We start from the raw sequence: 22435 nt of genomic DNA, 5'->3' as shown, positions 1-22435 counted from the left end.
CTGCGTCAAAAATACTTGTGCTTCCACTTTGTGCCCCTGGGTTGTGCGTTCGCAACCCGGACCGGAAATAAACTGATGTGCAAAATCACGTCCCGCCTCTTCTGTGGCATATTCCCCATAGTGGGAGGTAACAGTTTCTCCAGAGGAGGCGGGATATATCAGACAAACACTTGCCACTTGCCAAGCAATGCTGAGAAAAGAAAATTTGAACGAACCAATCTGGCTGGCAAAGTGAGGAGATCAGAAATACATGCAACAGCCCAACTCGAATGATGCACGTCTTGCTCGTGACTAGAAGCAGCTTAATTAGCTACAATCCCTGCCAAAATGATGACCTCATCTCCTGTGTACGAGTCATCCCGCAGTAGTGACATGTTGAGATGTGATTAGTGGCATCTGATGACAGCGAGTTGGACTGACGGGCGAGAGAGGTGAAAATCCACTGATGAGATCAAAGCCACCTCATACAGGAAATTGGCATGCATGTGTGTGGGTGCTACTTGTAGAACGTTTTACCAACACTGTCAAGACCAGTCATCAGTGACGGCACAAAATGGTGACAGTTTGTCTTAAGGTTACGTTAAGGATTAGGGTTGGTCACATTTTTGGTTGTAAGTAAATATGTCCATATACACTACAGCAGTGTTTCTCAATCCTGTTTTCTATGTCTCCCTATTCCCAATGCAGCTGATTCTAATGACAGCTAATCAGCAAGCTCTGGAGAAGCCTGATAACGATGCTCACCTGCGGTAGAATCGGGAGACATGGAAAACAGGCTGGATAGTGGGCCCCGAGGACCAGGGTTGAAAAACATTGCACTACAGTACTCAAAAAATAAAAAATAAACAAAGATTAAAAATAAATGATAATAGAAATAAATACATAATAAAATAAAAAATAAATGTCACCCAAAAGCTGAATATCCCAAACTTTTGTATGATTAGTAACTGAAGGCAAACTCGGCATGTTTGCAATCATCAGCATGGGCGTGACTGTTGTCTTTGATGAATGTGTGTTTGTGTTTATCAGGGCCGCGTTGTGATTAGTGAGTAACAGCTCAACAGTAGGCTAATGTGGCAGCAACACAACAGTGCATTTATTCTGCTGAAGCCATGAGTGACAGGTGAGAAGCTGAGAAATGAGACAATGCTGGCAATGACTCACAAGCTGACAACATTTAGTGCAGACACCTGTAGTTTACTCACCTAATACAAGCACATTTTTTAAATGATTTGCACATGTGATCACAACCATTTTGTCATGTGGTTGCTAACATATTAACCATCCCAGATGATGACACATTTGAGATTATTAGGACAGACACGAAGAGGACATGAAGACATTGGTCGCTGATTTTATCAGACATGCTGTAAATGACATAAGGCATGTCAATAATGTGTGACTTTGAAAGTGTCACACACTGTCTTCACTAATTTTCTCATCAAATGCAGAGCACAAGTGTTGCTTGTGTATGAGTCGGCATGCGCTAGTGTGTGTGTCTGGTGGCAGCTCGAGGCAAGTGAAAATGTGTTTGTTCCCAAGGGGCCTTGCCATTAGACCGGAGTTCCATTAGTTCTAATTGGGTGAGGAGAGGGTGCGATTGAGATACGGTGAACGAGAATGAGGCACGGCCTGAAGGAGCACCAAGAAGTGACAAAAGAAAAAGAAAGAAATCAGGAAAGGAAATTGTAACCAAACATTTTGAAGGAACACATTAACAGGAGTGTAAAGAAACATCACAGGCATTTTCGACTTTTTTTTTTTCACATCGTAATTTCTCTCCTCAGTGACAATACCAGGTTGTGGTTACAGGCGGCCTCCCTTGAACCATATGTTCCTACTTCCTATTCCTAAAAACTCATGTTGTATTTTATTTGGCACTACTTCCGTCTCACACCAATTTCTTCAATAAAAGAACTCTAACACACTCCATCTCTCTCATTCATGCAGTAGCGAGTGCACTGCAAGGGACTATTATCCGACAATTTGCCAGGGGGTTACAAATTGAGGTGTGCGAGGGGTGAGGTTGCACATGCACTCCGGTTGTCTGTGAAGTGTGGACAAAGCAGCGATCCAACAAAACGAGGAACAAATAGTCTGAAGCCCTCCCCCTTCCTCACCCCTAATGGGGTCACGACTAGAGGACAGAATCAGGTTACCGCAAAGTAATTACACAAGGAGTCACTTGGAACAAACAGCAAGCACATACTATACAATGAAATATTATGATCTATGCATTGCTACAGTATGATACACATATACATGCTGTCAGGTGTTTTGTAGCTATGATGTTTTATTGTATAAGAACTGAGCGCCTTTGTTCACATCAGTGGTTACATGACACAATTAGGAGTTCTTATTGTTATGTGGCACATTTCTACCAATACGGCATGCAGTTGGCTAGCTAGTTAGCTAGCCTTGGATTCCACAATTTACAGAGCTGAATGATGTGTGCTGCCATGTTTAATAAACAGTTTACTTCCACTAAGATGTCTGTTATGTAGACAAAGTGACAACTAAGTGAGGAGGTGAGGAGCGGACAGGCTCGCCGCCCATTCACGGCATCTAGAAGCTTGCTAGCTTGCGAGCTAGCTGGTGGCTATAGCGCCTCTCAACAGGATGTAGCTAGGCATGAGAAGGACAAGATAGTTGTACTGTATTTGATTGACACTTGAGCTGGTTCTCTAACAACACTTCACTGGTTTGTTAGATTTAGAATATTTTTTTTTTCACTTTACAGGGAGTTTAATTAAACTAAAGCTAGCACAGTGGACTAGTTTTTAGCACGTCTGCTCTCCAGTCTCCACTTAAAAGGTTCTGGATTATAAACTTAATGAGGACAGCTGGTATAGAAAATGGGTGGCTAAATTTCAACCCAATTTTGACCAAGTTATGAAGCATTAATAGCAAAATACTACCTAGTGGTGCTCACAAGTTGCAATCATACTTCTCACTCGAGAATTGCCTGAGCTGAGATTTGTCTAGAGCTACGATTATAGTGATTAAGTTTAGCCTGAATGTTTAATGATCCCCATGGAGAACAGGTGTCATGCAGCAGCACAGACATAATACATATGAATGGATTTTCATGAAGATGCAGAACAGGGTACAGCGCCAAGACACACACTGGGTTCCATGGCACAAGTAGATTAAAAGTTGCCCTCACTTGGCACTCTGTTGATGGCTTTCAGGGGACGAAGGACTCGCACCGTCCTAATGGCTGACAGGTTGATGTTCTGCAGGTCCAGTGAGTATTCTACCATGCTGGAGATAAATAAATGGGAGAGAGAATGAAGAACACTTTAATCTTCCTGTTGTCAGAATATGCCAAACAGACAAGCATAGCTCCGGGTGGACCAAATATCCCTTGTTGGGTTTTAGAATCAGTGGTCATTGTTTTGATCTAATCTCACCTGTCCCAGCAGTGTTAGATATGAGCAGCAGTCCAGAGGCAGGGGAAGGGAATTACATGAAAGAGAGGTGAGGAGGAGAATGAGAGCAGGGGGAAAAAAAAAGAAGGCTTCATATTCCAAGTGTTGCCTGCAGGATGCTGTGGCTCACTTAAAAGCTGGCATCTGTTAGCAAATTTCCGCAGCGTGGCTAAGCTGTTTGCGCCCCCCAAAGCCAAACCACTTTCACAGGAGAATGCTTGATGGGTGTTTAATGTGTGTTTGAAACACGTCTGATTTAATGGACACAGGTTTCTTTTTTCTGATTTTGTTTTTACCACACAGAAATAAGGGACTCTTGGAACCAAATAAGAAATTTCAGGATGATGTTGTACCTTTTATTAGTTCGGATTTCAATTTATTATCCCCACAAGAAATATCTTCATTTCAACCAGTGTGGATGTGCTTGTGAATGGTTGTAAGTTAGACCCGCCACACACGAATCAATCTACTGACGTTGACAAAAACATCTACCGACACTCTGAAATGGATAAACTGCAACCTATTATCGGAGTTTAAAGAGGGAATCAACCAAGTCATCTTCATTTACAATGATATGTTGTATGCACCCCCACTAGTCTAAACACAGCATTCTGATTAATATTGCATGAGAGGAATATAATTAAAGCAGCAAAATCCGCCCGTTTTTATCCATCTCAGGGGGCGGCCATTTTGTCACTTGCTGTCGACAGAAAATTGTATCACAGTTGCTCAGGGATAAGCGATCAAGGCTCTCCTGTTTTCTGACAACAAACAAGGTGGAAATGTCTTTTATGTGTCATTTTCGCGAAAGCTCGCACAATTTTGATTGGTTGTTTCATCTGCGACATTGCAACGCTGTTCACTGGCGATCGAAAAATTTGAATTGCAGCAAGTCCACTGAATGAGGGTGGGCCACCCATGAGAACTTGCCGCCGACAGTCCACTTGGATTCAGCCATATAAGTCGGCGTGGGGCGGGCCTGAAGCGTGTTTGTGCACCGTTGCTGTGCCTGGGGCTACAAGAGTGTTGAGGCAGCATGACACCAGCAGCATCACCACTCCGACACTCAGGCTAATATCATCGAGCGGCTTAACAACACACAGCAACCTGTCTCTCAGTAGGGTGGGGAAGATTTTCACTTCAGCATTGACTCATCAACTTGACAGCAGCTCACACTCGTGTCGGCGCGGTTGCAACAAGGCTTGAACTATTGTAGCCCACAGCTGACAGGCAACAGCTCAAGCTGCTAATTGTATCCCCCAGCTAGCGAAGGGACCACGTAGCATTTGGGATGGTGTCGCTCCACTGGGCGCAGTTTTCAACTGATTTTCCTCAAACCTTCAGGGAATATTTTGGAAGGGATTGCGATTTGGGGGGCAGTATCTAAGTTGGTAAGTACTTGAGAATTGGAAATGGAGAATTAGGGTTCAAATTCCACAGAGGACAAAAATACATGTGAACCATAAGTGTATACCATATTATTATTATTATTATTATTATTATTATTATTATTACTGTTATTATTATAATTACTCTGCTAAAAAGTTCATTATTAGCATTTGAAGTACTCCCTGTGTGAGAGTGTGTTGACATTCACGTCCCAGTGTTGTGCTAAAAAATGTTACACTGCGTGTGACCTGCAGCTTGATGGAGCCGTCACAGACTAAAGAAGAGCTAAAGTGTTGTTTTGGGGCCAACCTTTTCCACCCATCTCAAATACAATCATATCTGTGCTCAACTAATTGAATGTGGATAGCTGAGATCCCGAACAACGTCAAAAGGGAGTTGTTAAACGAAAAGCAACATACTTGATGGCAAATAAGACTGGGTGTTTTATGCCACACAGATGGATTGAGCTAGTAACACAATATGAGACACCAACAAAACTATTCACAGTTGCATGGATTGATTGGTGATCCCATTCCATCTGGGGTTCATTTGTATTAATGAAGTATTGCAACTGTGCCTCAGAGTGCAGCAGTCTACTGTCCACATGTGTGTGTAAAGTGTGTACATACATGAGAGGCATGTTTCGTACTGTACACATCAGGCCAGTGTTTGAGAAAGTAATTAGTGGCTAGCCTAAAGCCTTCTGCGTATGTATGAATGCTTTCATTTAATATTGTATGTGTACGTTCATAACAGTATGAAAAATCCCTTGGAGAAACCGATGGTGGGGAAAACCCAAGGAGAAGACGCAAAATGTCAAAGCCGCAGGGACATAACTGTCAAATTAGAAATGTGCTTGCTTCAAAGTTGCCATTAAAGTTGATCTTTCCCTGTGAACAAAGCACTTTTCCTGCATCATGCTCACATTTGACAGTAAATACACTAAATATTTTCAGATGCAGCAACAACAGTGGCAGAATGCTTACTTATGTGGTTATACAGTACAGTTGGATGAGCAAGCCTGGTGGATGCTCATATAGACTTGCTTCAGTTCACTTTTCCTTCATACTGACAGGCTACATCGTGCAGCATGTAAAATAAAACCATCCAAATGAGGTTAAAAAAAAAAAGAATGATATTTGACCAATATATCATTTCGAGACTATACCTTCAGTTAAATCCCAATTGGCTCAGTAATTTAGTAGACCTGCCCAGAAATACACATTGGGAATAAGAGAGTCTGAGACCTATCAGAGAATATATGAATTAAAATGGAAATATCTTTTTTTTTTTTTTTTTTTTTTTTTTCAGTGTATGAACAGCGCTAGCCTTGGATATACTGTATCTTGGGGACTAAAACACATTTTATGTATTTAAACGGCAGAAAAGAAAATTTGATGGCAGCAGTGTGAGGTGGTTACCTCGAGAAAAAGAGCTAATAGCAGACTGCCGACCGAGATTTGGCCTTGCACCGTTGGTACTGCCCTCAGTAATTAGCCCGGGCGCTAATCTAGAGGATGTGTGTGCAGTGAAATTAAGGCAGAGGCAGTTGTACAAAAGCACAAACCCTCACACACATGCAGATTAAACAAAGCCAGGTATAACCTGACAGAGAAATTGAGCAATTTAGTCATTTGCTGAGTAATTTTGTGTACCCATACACACTCACAAAAACACCATGGGCAATTGGGAATAAATTGTTTCAATTCAAATGAAGACAAATGTCCCCTCACCTTTCCGCACTCCACCGTGTCTGCTTTTTGACTGTGACTAATTCATCACACTATAACATGTGCTAAGTGATGCAACTTTGACACATTTACAGCTGTTTTCAAAGCAGATACATCATACACACAAGCATATTTGTTTTTCACTGGAAAGGGCATAACTCCACATTAACAAGCTATTTCCAAACGGCTGCCATGTCGTCTATGAAAAGTGAAAGTGAAAAGTGTGTTTTGCATTCACTATGAACCATACTAAGAGGGCCCTGACTAGTCATACTAAGTCTGAGGGGAACCACAAATGTTATAGCTTACCCTGCCATGACAATGAAGAAGTCCAGCCTGTTCCAAGTATCTCCCAGGTAACAGTGACGACCAAAGATTCCAAGAGCCACCATCTTCACCACCATCTCCAGTGCAAAAAAGATGTAGATGAAGGCATCGAAGGCCTGTAGGGAATATCGATGACAATAGTTTCCGTAAAGTGATTTGAAGATACAGTATTTGATGCAATAAGTGATTCAGAACAGAACAGCATTCTCTTTGTTAGAAGCAAATACATAGAATACAATTTGAAAAAGGTGAAGACCTTTTCTAGAATCAACAGTTGTTTTACAAGAGATGCGCAAGTTTGCCTTTGTTCTGCAAGACAGGTAATTTACCCAGCAGGCCTTTCAACACATTTTCTAGGTCAGGGGGAAAATGTGCTTGGATTCACTTCTGACCTTTTTTTCAATTCAAAGGTCTCAAAACCATCCATGACCAATTTTTCACCTTGAAAAGGCAATTTTATGACATTTTAAGACCAGTTCATGCTGTGGAACTTCATCCCAGGATAGATTTTGTTCAGTTATTTCCATTCTGCTGTCTTTTAAACACTGCGTATTGCATTGATCTTCTCAATGTAAGAGCACACAATGACAATATGTGATTTAAATGTGTTCAAAATACATTTACAATATGTTTGGAAAGTACTTGCGGCTGTTGAGCAAAAAACACAGCTTAAAAGGTTAATCTTGCATACTATGTCACACTAGCGTTTGATGCATAAATACAGAATGCAGAATACATAAAAGGAAAAATATCCAAGTCAAAATTTCGTAAAAAGTCAGGAGGCAGTAAAGAATATTGTGTGAGATTTAATTTCCAGTTGTCATTGTTGTACTGTACATCACAAACTAAGCCTTCCCATTGTATTTTTGGAGGGGAAAAACATTCCGGGGCTTTAGGCTGTATGACTGTTTGCAGCCTTTACTAATACTGTAAGTCATTCAAGGGAATCTCGATTTGAGTAGTGGAAGCAGTCATAGCCAGCAGGCTGCAGGATATGCCAAGTATTTGGCTTTTTGATGTTGACAGGAGTTTCTTTATTCAGTTCCCAGCCTGTGGGGTGGCATCCACACACAAACCCAGTCTTTGATAAATATTTTGTTATCTGGTTTTGATTTGTAGCAGTATATCCCTGAAAATGTTCTTTTATGAATTTTAGACCTTGACCAAAATACAATAATACAATCTAAAAATACAATCTTCTCCCTCACCTAAAAAAACCTTTTGGGTTAGTAATTGTGATGTGATGGAGGAACTGATTTGTAATTGACAACATACTGTCTACAGTAGACATCTTCAAATGGCGGATCGTGTTGTGGGTCCAGACTAAGTCGAATTCTCATGTTGACACACTCAATTGCTGTTAAATGTATGCCCATTATCAAACAGCTGTTTTGTTTTGTTTTTCCCACACACATGCCGCTGTCACAGATTGTGTACGTACCTTTATTCAGGACGGTAGGTCTTGTTGTGATCACATGACCATAATAAGCCAATCAAACTGTTTACCGCAAGAGATTTGCTGGAATAACAATGGCGTGGTTTGTTCGGATTAACCTGTACTTTTATATTCGTCTTATTCTTTCAGAAGCTAGCTCAAATCCTCTGTTACAAGACCATGGCTTTACAAAAGTATGAACATTAAGCAGTACTTCCAAACGAAACAGAAGTGTCGACAAAACTCATTACTCAAAGGTAAACAAAATCATACAAACTCAATAAAGAAGCCGGTCTCTCTTGCGCAAACTAGTTGATATGGAGTGACAACATCCTCCCTGTCAAAAGGTCGCCAGTATTATGAATATTGTTCAGTTCTGTTAAAACTTCGAGCTTTTTGGTACACTGAGAAGACAAGTGAACTCAACGTTGTTTTCTCTTCAAAAGGACACCGATTGGGCAAATCGATTTCAACAGGTCACCAACGTATCATCTTGTCGCTTAGTAAAATGAATGGCTGGGATTACAGAACAGTATTCTGGTGAATGTTACTGCCTCACAAGGTTAAATTCCTATGCCAGCAGTAAAGTTTGCTTGAGTAAGCACATCCCCGGTGACATTAGCACTCAGCTGTTGCCAGTTATGGCGTTCTTTCTCAATAGCGGGCAGCTTCTATCATCATTTAGCCCACAAAAAGAGGGAATCTGTGGGGCAGACTGTGTGAACGTAGCTTTAAGCTGCACGGATGCCCCCAAAATTGAGTTTGAGGGCTCAGCAAATGGCCCAGACCAATACACATGCTGCAAAGGGAAAACTATTTTCCACAAATACTTTACGATTATTACCCTTGGAAGGTTTCAGGCGGAAGATAAATGACAAACAAAAGCGTCAACAGTAGCCCACAGCGGGACGCAGAACACAGATGAGCGGAAGGTGGACGCATCCAACAGTTATTTGCTTCACGTGAAGAGAATTTTCCTCTCTCAGTACTCACAAACAATTTCAAGATGGCTGTTTGCAGCCTGAACACACGAGAGATGGTAAATGGATGAGGAATTGTATGTTCTGTATTTATTTTTGTTGCTGCAGCACAGTTTGCTCTTTTGTCCAAGTCTGAGTCCGAGATTTTCCATTCTTCATCTTCTTGTTATTCATTATTTGATCTTGGGCTTCCCTTATTGAATATCTCCTCACATGTGCCGAAGGTGCCCATCTTTGCTCAAGTCTCGAGTTGGAACAACACATTATGTATCCTCTAAGTGCTACTTTCATTAGTATTAGTATTGATCTTAAGCTTTCTAAAATCGTGAATAAACTGCACAAATTCAACTTGCTTCAGATCCAATTCCAATTCGACTTACTTTTGAATCAAATACGATTTCAAGTTTCATCACACAGTTGCTGTTGTTGGTGTCTGGTCTGGTGACAGTAGAAAAACGGACAGATGGTCATAAAGCTTCGAAACAAATTTGGAGGCTGACGAAGTTTATACTGGACGACAGACAAATTCTCAACAAGGTGTCCTTCCTCGTCAGCATATGACACCTGTAAAAGTTTTACGCTTTTAGAACTGACAATCATAAGAGGCACAAAAGACGCAGGTTGGCTTTCACAATGTTTGAGGACGTCAAATTCAATGTAATCAAATTACCTATAAATCCAATGCAATTAGAAGGTTATTGTGTAGAATAGTTTGTTACTAAGATAAGGGCGCTGTCTTAACTGACATGGTCAAACATGTTGATTTGATATTTTGTTCACCTTATTTACAATACCTACATGAAAAGGACAAAATACAATAAATTTTAATACAGCTATTGTTGGACCTTATCGAATTGTTCAACTGTTTCATGAGTGGCTATTTTCAACAGGTGTCCAACTCAAGTGCGCACAATAATGGGATACAATTCATGCAATATGATGCCAACAAGTCAGACATCATCAGAGCTTCCAGATTTCTCACAGCTAGAAAAGAAGATGAGTCTCATAAGCTGTTGAAATGATGTTTTGATAAATAATGCAGCCTGCCAGCCTCACGTGTAATTCGACATTGGCTGCACCCCGTGTTGCGCTCGGCTCCGAGTGAAAGGAGGGAATGAATTCATTGTAGCTATTTGTCACCACCGCCAGCTTCTTTTTCAGTCAGCCTATCAGGTTTAATCATCAACATGATTTGTAAAGAGAGCGAGGGTGTTGCGTGTCAAGGGCCCTTTCATGATGTGAAACGGGAGCTGCTATGGAAGCTAGCTCATATGCTGCTATTTGGGAAAGGAAGGAGAGGATGCGATAAGTAGGTCACTTGGATTTCAATGTTGAAACACTAAGATATATTGCATATGTTTCTCATAGTGGCAAGAGCAAATGAGTGACAGTTGAGATGAATCAAAATAGTAATTTCACACTCAAATACAAATAGGATCAGAAAAGGATTGACTTATTGTACAAAAAAATATCGGGCATTTCAAGTCATTTTAGAATCTAAGTGTGAGTTCTGTGTATGAAGTGACAATATGTGTTTGTGTAAACAGGACAGAGAAACAAAAGAGGACCTTCTTCTTCTTAAGAGAAATACTTACTGTAAATAAAACCTTCCTCTTCAACTCAAGAAACTAGTCATCTAAAATAAAATGGTGAACTTGGATGGAAAAATAGTATGCAACTCTGAGAATACAGCAACCATTATTTGATAACTTTCTGAAAAGTGTCATATACTTTGTAGTATATGTATGTATAAGTAAGACTTTTTTTAAACAGTATTGTCAGTTTCATGGATGTCACATGAATGTATCGCAGGAGCAGTTTTACGAGTCCCTGAATTAAATTACCTTTTTCGCTTGCTCTCTCTTTAAAGCAAATTTGCATAAACATTTAGAGAAATTCACCTTTTTTTTGCTTACCGTATTTTCACGACTATAAGGCGCACCGCATTGTAAGGCGCACCTTCAATGAATGACATATTTTCAAACTTTTCCCATATTTCAGGCGCTACAGTAGAGGCTGGGGTTACGTTATGCATCCATTAGATGGTGCTGCGCTAAAGGGAATGTCAACAAAACAGTCAGATAGGTCAGTCAAACTTTATTAATAGATTACAAACCAGCTTTCTGACAACTCCATTCATTCCCAAAATGAATAGACAGCTGTTTTATTATTTTCTCTGAGGTAAAGTATTAGTATTAGCTAGTGATCCAAGATGGCGGGATCTTCTGCGCATGCACGTCACCGATCGTGTCTTGACAGCGAGACCTGTTGCGGCTCAATATTGATCCATATATAAGGTGCACTGGATTATAAGGCGCATGGTCAGCTTTTGAATTTCAAAAAATTGAAGGCTTTTAGCGCCTTATAGTCGTGAAAATACGGTAGTTTTAGATCTAAATAATAAACATATGCATCTTTACGAATTTACAAGAATGTTTGTTACACACATGATAAATCTACACTGTTGTGAAAAAATAAGTATTCCCAAATAGTCATTTCTTTCATTCAGCATGTTGACGAAAAAAGTATCACCCATGACATCTTTACTAAAACCAAAGTAGAGACAGTTGAGAGCATGCGAGGGCCACACTCATTCTCAGCTACGCAAGCATTGTCAGCAAAATCTCTGCCGTTGCTATTAACCACAAAAAGAGGCAGCCTGACTACTTCAGGAAACAATAGGCTTGTTAGAGAAACAAAAGCCAGAGGAAAGGAAAGGAGCCATTGTGTAGGATGCTGGAATACACAGCGGATTAAAGCTGGAAGATATATTACCTTAGCAGAAATGGATCTGTGAATGATGGCAAATTCATATGCTGTATGATACAATGTGGAAACATTCAAAGTCAAGGGGCAATTGCAATCATGTTTGTACTTGTAAGGGAGCCTAGTAGCCAGTATGTTATTTTGTGAAAACAAATTAGAGTCCCAGAAAAAAAAAAGAAAAGAAAAAAAGAGAAAGAAACAACAATTTGGTCCATAAGTATAGGAGCTAAGTAATTTTGACTAAGGCCCTTCTCATTATGTTAATATTCACTGACAAAACAACTGCAGCATTTATTCAGCAGAGATTCAGCTCAGGTGCTGTGAAATGGTTGACCAGTTCGGTCATTTCCACGAGGATCACAAAGCTTCCCCTGCTGGCGCTCATCTGAGCAAAATTAAAAAAAAAAAAAAAAAAAAAGCTTCTACTCACACAACATCAGACTCATGACCATGACATCACAATCTGCCAACCAAAACAATTCTCCATGAAGTCCATCCCTCTGTCCAGTTTCATTAGTTTGTTGCTCCCCACCACTGCGAATTGCCAGTGAATGAGATGGCCACCTTACCTGAAGGATCTGGCAGCGGTCCGAAGTGCAGTCGATGTTCTCGCAGGGTTGGTACATTCCGAGCGTCACACAGTTGAGCAAGATCACCATGATGCTAATCCTCTCGAACCACGTATTAACGGGGCCAGGGTTAAGGATGAAACAAGCAGTGGTACAACATAATATACAAATTAAAACCAATTATAACATTTAAAACATTCAGGTGACCACTAACCGCTCATAGCCACTTCAAGAAACAGAAGCAAGATAAAAATAAAAAATAAAAATAAAAATATCAAACAATACACAGATGATCATGATTTTCCTTCATGCATATGTTTAGCATTGTAAGAAATCATTATTCTCTAACATATCTTGTGTTTGGCAGAGAAAGTTGTGAAAAAAGTATGGCTGGATTGGCAAAAAGGAAAATAAACACCCTTGTGACTCAATGGCAGCATACAACAGTGTTCACTTGAATACAGAGATGAAGATGTGAAGTATTTCTCATTATTTTCTTCACTCTGGGACTAAATGAGTCACAGAATCCAGCTTGATGGAGGCGAGACAACTCGTTCCCAAGGCACACAACAACTATTGCATGCTGGAAAGATATACACTTCGAAAGCTGCCATGTCTACACTGATTTAATCTAATCGAAAACATGGCCAATGTCGTTTAAGATTTTTGCTTTAGTTGATCATGTTTCAATAAGGGTGTTGATTTATTTTCAGGTACAGTAATTTACCTGACAAGTGACTATTTCAATTCTCGTTATATGAATACTTTTCACCCTACATACCGTATGCACAGTACATGTTGAGTATCACAGTGTCCAAGTTGACCCATCATCGTATCTACAGTGGTGACTTGTGTTAAACCCACACTTACAAACAGTACACACTCCCACCATTCAATAAGAGGAGTTTTATCCATGCCAAGGATGACAAACTCTTCCCACATGAAACTGAAATCCCATACAGGAAAGCAGGGTTGGACCGGCACAAGGGAAAAAAAATGTGGCATGTTGACTTATGCCTGCCGGCCTGCGTGGCTACTGGCTACCGCGTAGCTCTATCACTGATGTTGATTGGTTCAGTTTGCTGTCAATATTGTAAATGCATTAATGAGATGCTCCCTCTAAATTGTCAGTAGGCCTCTTGGGGTAAAATGGAGGAGAATAATAATTAAATAGCACTGCATCAGCACCAAAACACACTGGCCCACTGGGCATCTGCCATTTATGCCACTTGGCCAGTCCAGGCCTGCAGGAAAGTAAAGCACATGCCAACTTAATTGGTCGAAATAGAATAACTTGAATGGTCATTTCTGGGGGAGAAAAATGACTCAACTTTCAGAATTCTTCATACTTACATCTCAACCTCACATCCATCCATTTTCTGAACCGCTTGCTCCTCACTATATGCAGCAGGCGGGGGACACCCTGGGCTGGTTGCCAGCCAATCGCAGGGCACACAGAGAGAAACAACCCTCCACACACACAAACACACCAAGGACAATTCGGAGCGCCCAATTAACCTGCCATGCATGTCTGTGGAATGTGGAAAAAGACCGGAGTACCCGGAGAAGACCCACGCGGGCACGGGGAGAACATGCAAACTCCACCCAGGAAGGCCGAAGCCTGGACTCGAACCGGAGTCCTCAGTACTGGGAGGCGGACGTGCTAACCAGTTATCCACTGTGCCGCCACCTCACATACAGTAAATGGAGGAAGAAAACCCCCCCAAAACATATATGGCCCATCCTGAAGTCAGGCACATGAGACAAGCCTTCTTTATGCAGATTCTGAAAACTTCACCCTGGTATAGAGCATTTTCCAGTCACATAATATATGATTTTGCTTATGAACATAATTTCATAATTCATCCATCATCGTGGAAAACTCAGAATAGTTATTTTCGCTGTTTTCTGACTTAACCGGCCTTCTCCTGATCATGTGTACCCATCTTTACCAAAAGTCACAGAAAAGCACATTTCAATGTAATAGAATATTCATTAAAAACAAACAAGCAAACAGCTTTTAAGCTCATGCAGAGACATTTTTCAATGGAGTGCCTCCAGAGAATTTGCATCTGCCGATTAAAAAGCATTCATCCTGCACATGCGTGCAACACTTCCACAACATTACCAGACAACATTCCTCAAGTTAAGTTAAGTCAAATCAAGTGTATTTATATAGCCCTTAATCACAAATGAGTTTCAAAGGGCTTCACATGCTCACATTTGACAAATATTAAAGACATCCCCTGATTGAACGACAAGAGGGCAAGGAAAAAGTTAAAAAAAAAAAAAAAAAAACATCAGGGGAAGGGGAAAAATAAGAAACCTTGAGAAGAGACCACATATGTGGAAATCCTCCTTCCATGATGTAATGTAATGTAAATTACAATATTGAGACTCTATGCAATGCAGACTAAGATGCAAAAAGACAGATTACCTACCTTTTTTTTTTCCTACTCACTATTTTTTATTTCACACTTTCAAATACAAAACAATGAATAAAAAGCTCAACAAAAAAACAAATTCACTTTCCAGGGGTTCTACAAGAGTCGACAATAATACATAAATGTTTTCATATCGCTCAGACTTGATACAATCATCAAGGGATTGCAAATATATCTCAAATTCTATCAGAAAAATAGCAAAGATGGGAGGCGATTTAAGAAGTCTTCGTTTGTGAATAAAGAATTTGGCAAAACATAAAATTAAATTATAGCACAGTTCTTTGTTTTTGTCTCGAGTCCAGTCTTGCACACGGTCCCAAAATACTTGCGTTTTAGCACATTCCAAAAATATGTGGTCTATAGTCTACACCATTCTCATAGAAAGCACATGCATGATCATCTGTTTTAAATCGTTTTTTGAGTAAATCTTTAGCAGGACAAACAGCAAAATTTTAAAGTGTGTCTCTTTCACTTTTGGTGGAATAGGGAGTTTCAAATAAAGTGATCTTAGCTTTGTAATGTCTGATTTATCATATTTCTTTCCAATGTTATTATTGTTGCTTTTACCAGGGAAAAAAAAGAGTACTAGTAAGACACTGTCTAATGAACTTGTTTGTGCATTTTCTGTCAGTGAGAGAAATCCCTTGAATATTAATGGTACCCGATTGTGGGTTGACACATTGATGCTCAAGTATATTTTTTGTCAGAAAAACAATTTCCTTAGGCAGCGCTTTCACCACACGTTCAAATTCAATTCTAGGAGGATAGAAACTATATCTACCACAAAATCGCTCATAGCTCAGCATAGTACCATCAGTGTTCATCAAATGTACAATAGACCATATATTCTTATTCATCCAATCTTCATAAAACAGTGACTTGTTCCTACATAGTATATACCTGTTGTTCCATATGATACTTGAGTGTAGTGAGTAATTGTGTACATACAAGAGTTTCCAATACAACAATACCTGTTCATGGAACTCCGATAATTTAAGTGGTAATTTATTTATTGTAAAATCACACAGAAGTAAAATTTTTAGCCCACCTATTTTGTTAAATATAAAGTTTGTGACACAGTAGCAAATAGCGTTAGGGTTGTTAAGCCAGGATTTTAGCCAATTAATTTTGAGCGTTCCATTAAGACAATCAAAGTCTATAACCTTCAGGCCCCCAGCTTGTATTATTTTAACCATTTGACCTTTTCTGAGATAGTGAGGTCTGTTCCTCTAAATCAAATTAAAATGCATGGTATTAATTGTTTTAATTACTTTGTTTGAAACAGCTGTGGTACAACTTGGATATATTAGTCTTGATAGACTTTCCATTTTTGTTAAGTAAATGCGCCCTAAAATGGAGATATCCCTCTGAAGCCAAATATTTAATTTGGATTTGCACTCTTTAAGTTTGTTTTCAAAGTTTATAGTAACATTGGAATGTTGATTTTTAGATATGTACGTACCCAAATATTTAATTTCAGACTTAATAGGAATATTGCAAATTTCTTTTAAATGAGTGTTGTGGATTGCAAGAAGTTCACATTTCTTTAAATTTAAGGTCAACCCAGACACATCAGAAAACAGTTTGATTTTATCAATAGCTATTGGAATTTGACTGTCATCTTTAAAAAAAAAAAAAAGCGTAGTATCGTCCGCTAACTGAGTTACGATTATTTCTGTGCCCAAAACATTGAATTTCCTCAGGTCTTGACAATTTTTTAGGTAAATTGCTAACATCTCACTAATTAATATGAAAAGACAAGGTGAAATTGGGCAGCCTTGGGGAATACCAACAGACATCATATCTTGGAGTGGTTCCATTTGACAATAAAGATAAAGACCTCGAATCAAATTGGTAAATTTAACTCCAAATCCAAGGTACTCCAACGTTAAGAAAATAAACTGGTGTTCCACAGAATCAAAGGCTTAATAAAAATCTAAAAAAATATATATAAAACCATCATCCTGTATCAGCTCTCTTTATTCAATAATATCCATTAACAATCTAACTGTTAAGGGGGGCCGGGGTAGCCGGCGAGAGTGGATCCCAGAATACGCAGACCAGAGGAAGGATGATAAGGAATTTATTCCGCTGAGATGCGCGGAAACAAACAACCGAAAAAGCTGGTCAGACAACCAGTACAAAAACAACTCAACCGAAAACACTTGCAAAAGGCAAGGAGAAAAATAGTGATTAACGAAAAACACTTGCTTACAAAAAGCAAGGATTCACAACAAACATCATACAACACGAAATAGAAAGTTCAACTTAAGAAAACGTGGCCAACAGCGCACACGTAAAAGGTAACACTACAAGTCTAGGTGAGAGAACGGAAACTAAAATCCAAACATTTTACAAAGTACAACAAAGGGCGACGTAGTAATACATGACACGTGAAAAACTATGAAAGACTATGAAAGACTATGAAAACGCTCGAATAAACACTTGGCAGCACAGCAGTGAGCAAGATGAATAATCTGGCAGTCAGCAGTAGTGGCGCAGTGGCTTTTAAAGTCCATTGATTGTCCACGAGGAACAGGTGCGGTCATTAAGGTGGGAAACGCCCACCAATCACTTGGGTGCTGGAAAGAAACAAACAGAGGCCTGAGAGCCAAACCATGACACTAACATTGTTATGGATTGATCTCCCCTTTAAGAAACCAGATTGAGTTTCTGCCACATTTGCGATCCCAGATTGAAGACGTATTTTAAAAATATAAGTGAGAAGTTTAGAATCTGTATTTCTAAGAGTAATTGATCTTCTGTTTTCAATCATCCTTTTGTCTTTATCTGCTTTCGGAATGGAAATAATAACTCCTTGACACATTGTAGGAGGAAGCTTGCATGTTTCAAAAATATCTGCAACAACCTCTTACAACAATTCCTTTATATCTTCCCAAAAATGACGGTAGAAATTTCCTGTAAATCCATCTGGACCAGGGGATTTGTTAAGAGATAATCGTTTAACTGCCTGGTCAAGTTCTGCCCTCGTTATATCATTATCACAAATTTGTTTAAAGTCCTAACAGAGTACCTACCTAAAGACACGTCATATGTAAATGGTAAAGTTTTTGCAGAGCGTCTCAGTCCAAAACTGTGTTGACATGACACTCAAATTGTTTTATAAAAGAACTCTATGAAATCATCTTCAATAACATCCACCATTATAGTTAGCAGCAGCACAAGCATGTGTGACTCAAGCGACTAAACGCTGGTTCTTCATCATGTTGACCCCAAACATGGCCCTCCCTCCTCAGGGGGATTGAGGCTGCAGGCAACAGACTCACATTCAACTGATTCCAGCATGCACGAGCGGATGTCTGCTCGTGTCAGCCCCTTCTCATGTTGGCAAGGAACGAAACCAGTGCGACACCAGCGAGGAATGAAAGGAAGAGACGATCAAGAGACTCTTAATTTGGTGGTGCTTGGCAGACCCTGTCTTAAATTATTTCACGAGATCGCTCACCTGTTAGCGTAACATTGTCTTCATCTCACCATCACCACTTTATATAGACAGAAGCCTTATAGCCCTCCCCTTCCTGTCACTACCAATTTGTATGCCTGCCATTCTGTGTCAATGCAGATTCTTATCAGCGAATCCTCTTTCATCCTATTTTTCTTCAATTTTGGTGCTTTCCAAGTGAAACAAACACATCTTCTTCCTTTTTGACAAAATATTCCACTCTGTTGAGATATCTTTTTGTCGCCCATTGTGCATTCAGGTAACCAAAGAGCTTCAATTTTATGCCGGCAACCCTGAGGGAGAAAAGCTATTCTAATCATCACAATAATAAAATGGAGGGCAATGGTGCATGAACCAATTTAGTAGCTGGGTGTGTTTCATTCCTTTTTTTCCACTGAAAAAGTGCTTCCACAGGTTGCGGCAAAATAACCAGTTTAAAGTGGAATCTGAATACGGCTCGGACCTAATTGTAACAGAGTGGAGGGAGATGCAATACACACTCATATAGAAGAGGCTTCCACAGGGGAACATCGAGTTTACACCAGCTTTCATAGATGTGATTTGCGTCACTCAAACTGCGTCTGGCAGTAGACAATACCGTCACAAGTCAAAATGGAGGCCTTACTCAGTGAAATTATATGCTCCGCTCATTGTAGAGTACTGGACTTAATTTGTGAGGATTGTTTTGATTTCAAAATGTGATGAAATGTCGTTAGACTACTATCTGCCTGCCTTATATGCTCATCACAGGCAAAAGCAATCCAATACATAGTTTGTTTACAGTATCGTATAAAGGAAGCATTTGCATTGCGTTGCGTTGAGGAATATCAGAAATGGCGGGTGTTCAATTAGCGCTGATGTTAGTGAATTAAACTCTGTTTATCAATGAGGATCATTTGCATAGAGGGTAAATATGCATATTATCTCATTTACCTCATAAATACTAATATAAAATTCTAAAAATAAAATTCTATTAAAAATTATAATGATAAAATTCCACCGGCTCAACGAGACCGCATGTGCTTTGCGAACGGGACATTATATGTTTGCTCCATTTGTAAAAGTTAGCGCCACACAAAACCCACCCAAACCTTTAGTAGATTTGGCCCTCCGTCATTTTACACCGTCTTAGTCTGCATTGTCACTGAGTCTTAATATTCAGATCTACTTGAAACAGGTTCTTGTAACCTAGTCTGCTATCTAATGGAAAAGAATTTAATTGTTCGGCCTCTCACTATAAATGGCAATTTATTGCTGAACCCCCTGATGGCCTCTCATGGCACCCTTGTGAATCACAGCCTTTCTTTATATTATATAAATATGTGTATAAATATGTATTATTTATGTGTATAAATATGTATTATTTGCAGTATAAATATACTACTATATTTCATAACTCTTTACTGTGATCCTAAAACCAACCATGTGAAGAAACCACAACAATATCTCAAAATAAAACAAAAACAAGTACCTAATTTTGAGTTAACTTAAAGTTCCTTAATGCCACTATTTTTTTTATTTATTTTTTTTAACGAGCGATTTATGACTACCTAAATGTATTAATAATGCATACATTTGTGGAGACTTGGGTTAAGTTGTATTTTACCATTTTAAAAATGTGCAGAATTTCACAAGTTACTTCATGTTGAAAGAAGCACTTAATTTGTAAAGAAAAATGCACTAAACTGTCACCAATGTCTTACCAATCCAATTATGCCATCTAGTGGCAGAAAAATGACCTAAACACAAATCAATACCATGATCATTTTTTACAGTACATCTTTTAAAATTGTAACTCAATTTTATGAATTATAACATTACTGTATCAATGACTAAGAGATTTAGCCATATTTATATTCAATATTTATTCCCACGTTTTGTTAACAAGGGTATCAAACTTAGAAAAAAAATATTTTATTGAACATTTAGAACAGCTCAAATTTGTGATTAATCGTGAGTTAACTATTGAATTCATGTGATTAATTACGATAAAAATTTTAATCATATATGTATATACATATCGTATATATGTATCTATATATAAACAAAAAGCAAAAATAAAATACACAAGGGTGTTGTGATGTATTCACTGTATCAATACGGGTTGTCTCAGTGACTTGCCATTTACCTATTTATTAGGGTGTTTTCTGTGTGAGGATAGCTGCATGAAATGATCAAATGAACAGTTCATTAGTTACAATTTAAAAGCAGTTGCAGGCTGAGGGCGCTATGAACTGATTTGCATCTATTATCTACTGGAAGCACTATCAGCATGAGTTTTGGGCTTCAGGTGACTTTTCCAGTATCAACTACCATCGTCGCCTTTTCTTGTCACGTGTCATGACAGATCCAGTAAAACAGAACAAATTGACTTTCTATGAATACAGCAAATGTCTGCATGCATCTTTTGTTGTCTTACAAAGTAAGTGTAGCCTACGTTAAGCTTGTCTCTGAGTGTTTGTATGCATTTAAATATAATCCAGTGGAAAAAGGATGGATGCACCAAGTCAACAGCGATGTATATGTGTGTGTCATGAGTACGGGATGAGTCACGGCTCGAGGAGATTTGTGTTTGCAATGAGGCTTTTTGTCAGGCTGCAGTTTTTGCGTGCGTCGGGATCAGCCTCATTCCAAATCAAAAATAACATTCAGCATCTTATTGTGGAGGCATTCTGGCTCACATCCAGGAGTCTTTCTCTGCTCTCAACTCTTATTTGATCCATTTCACCGCCTACTGAAGTGTAGATCATAGATCAATTAGTCTGTGTGTGTGTCTGAGTGTGAGGGTGAGGTTGTGGTCTGGTCATCAGTGCAATTGTAAGACATCTATGATCCAAAAACAAATTTGACTTAATTTCAGTGTCTCAAACCTTGAGTTGATTTGCCCTTCGAGGTAATGCAGGGTCATGTCCTCACTGTGTAAGAGTGTATTTTTGACACTTGCATTGTCAAAAGCCTTTTTCATCCAATCCAATGAGATTCTCAGTGATCTCCTACATGTACTGTCAATTCAATTCAAAAACACTTTATTTGTCCCCGGGGGGCAATTCAATGGCATACGAGCAAGATAAAAAATCAGGCATTAAACCAATACATAAAAAACATACATAATAAATACCATAGCTAAAAACCATTCCAGCTAACTAGCAATAAAAACAAAAGAAAGTGCTCTGTGCTTCACAGTAAAGTGCTCCATGCATTCTGTCAGTCGGTCAACATTTGTTAAAATCCTAGTTTGAACAATTTAAACCATCAATCCATCCATCCACCCATTTTCTGAACCGCTTGCTCCTCACAAGTGTTGCGGGGGGTGCTGGAGCCTATTTCAGCTGGCTTTGGGTAGTAGGCAGGGGACACCCTGGACTGGTTTGGTTGCCAACCAATCGCAGGGCACACAGAGACGAAGAACCAACTCACACTTGCAAGCACACCTAGGGACAATTCGGAGCACCCAATTAACCTGCCATGCATGACTTTGGAATGTGGGAGGAGACCGTAGTACCCGGAGAAGACCCACGCAGGCACGGGGAGAACATGCAAACTCCACCCAGGAAAGCCGGAGCCTGGACTCGAACCCGAGTCCTCAGTACTGGGAGGCGGACGTCCTAAAGCCACTTAAACACCGTGCTGCCCTACAACTTAAACCAAACCAAAACATGAAAATATCATTTATTTGTCATGAACCTTGTATACTGAATGTACAGGTAATGTTTGAGCGGGTAACACATACAGTACATGCTGAAGTCTTCTTGGACAACAAATCCACATACGCATACAGGAAGCATACCAGAATTTAGGCCAGCAGTCTTTGGGTCTCAACCAGTGCGTGATCAACATTTTTTTTTTTTTAGGCCAATCTGCGAGAGAAAAAAAAAAAGACAATCCCACTTTTACTGTCATT

At 39.4% G+C, this 22435-nt stretch overlaps 1 protein-coding gene across 2 annotated transcripts in view; it reads right to left on the bottom strand.

The window, feature by feature from the left end:
• Positions 1–22435, bottom strand: part of cacna1ia (calcium voltage-gated channel subunit alpha1 Ia) — a 242043-nt gene that overhangs the window by 126161 nt on the left and 93447 nt on the right. For both annotated transcript variants that reach the window (XM_077541159.1, XM_077541150.1), the window contains 3 exons: positions 12628–12740; positions 6860–6993; positions 3167–3264 (listed from right to left, as the gene is read on the bottom strand). In XM_077541159.1, coding sequence (XP_077397285.1) covers positions 3167–3264; positions 6860–6993; positions 12628–12740 — 345 coding nt within the window. The remainder of the gene's footprint in view (positions 1–3166; positions 3265–6859; positions 6994–12627; positions 12741–22435) is intronic.

Source organism: Festucalex cinctus, chromosome 1 (assembly GCF_051991245.1).
Source record: "Festucalex cinctus isolate MCC-2025b chromosome 1, RoL_Fcin_1.0, whole genome shotgun sequence".
Taxonomy (NCBI): Eukaryota; Metazoa; Chordata; class Actinopteri; order Syngnathiformes; family Syngnathidae; genus Festucalex; species Festucalex cinctus.
This window is presented reverse-complemented; position numbering and strand designations above follow the sequence as displayed.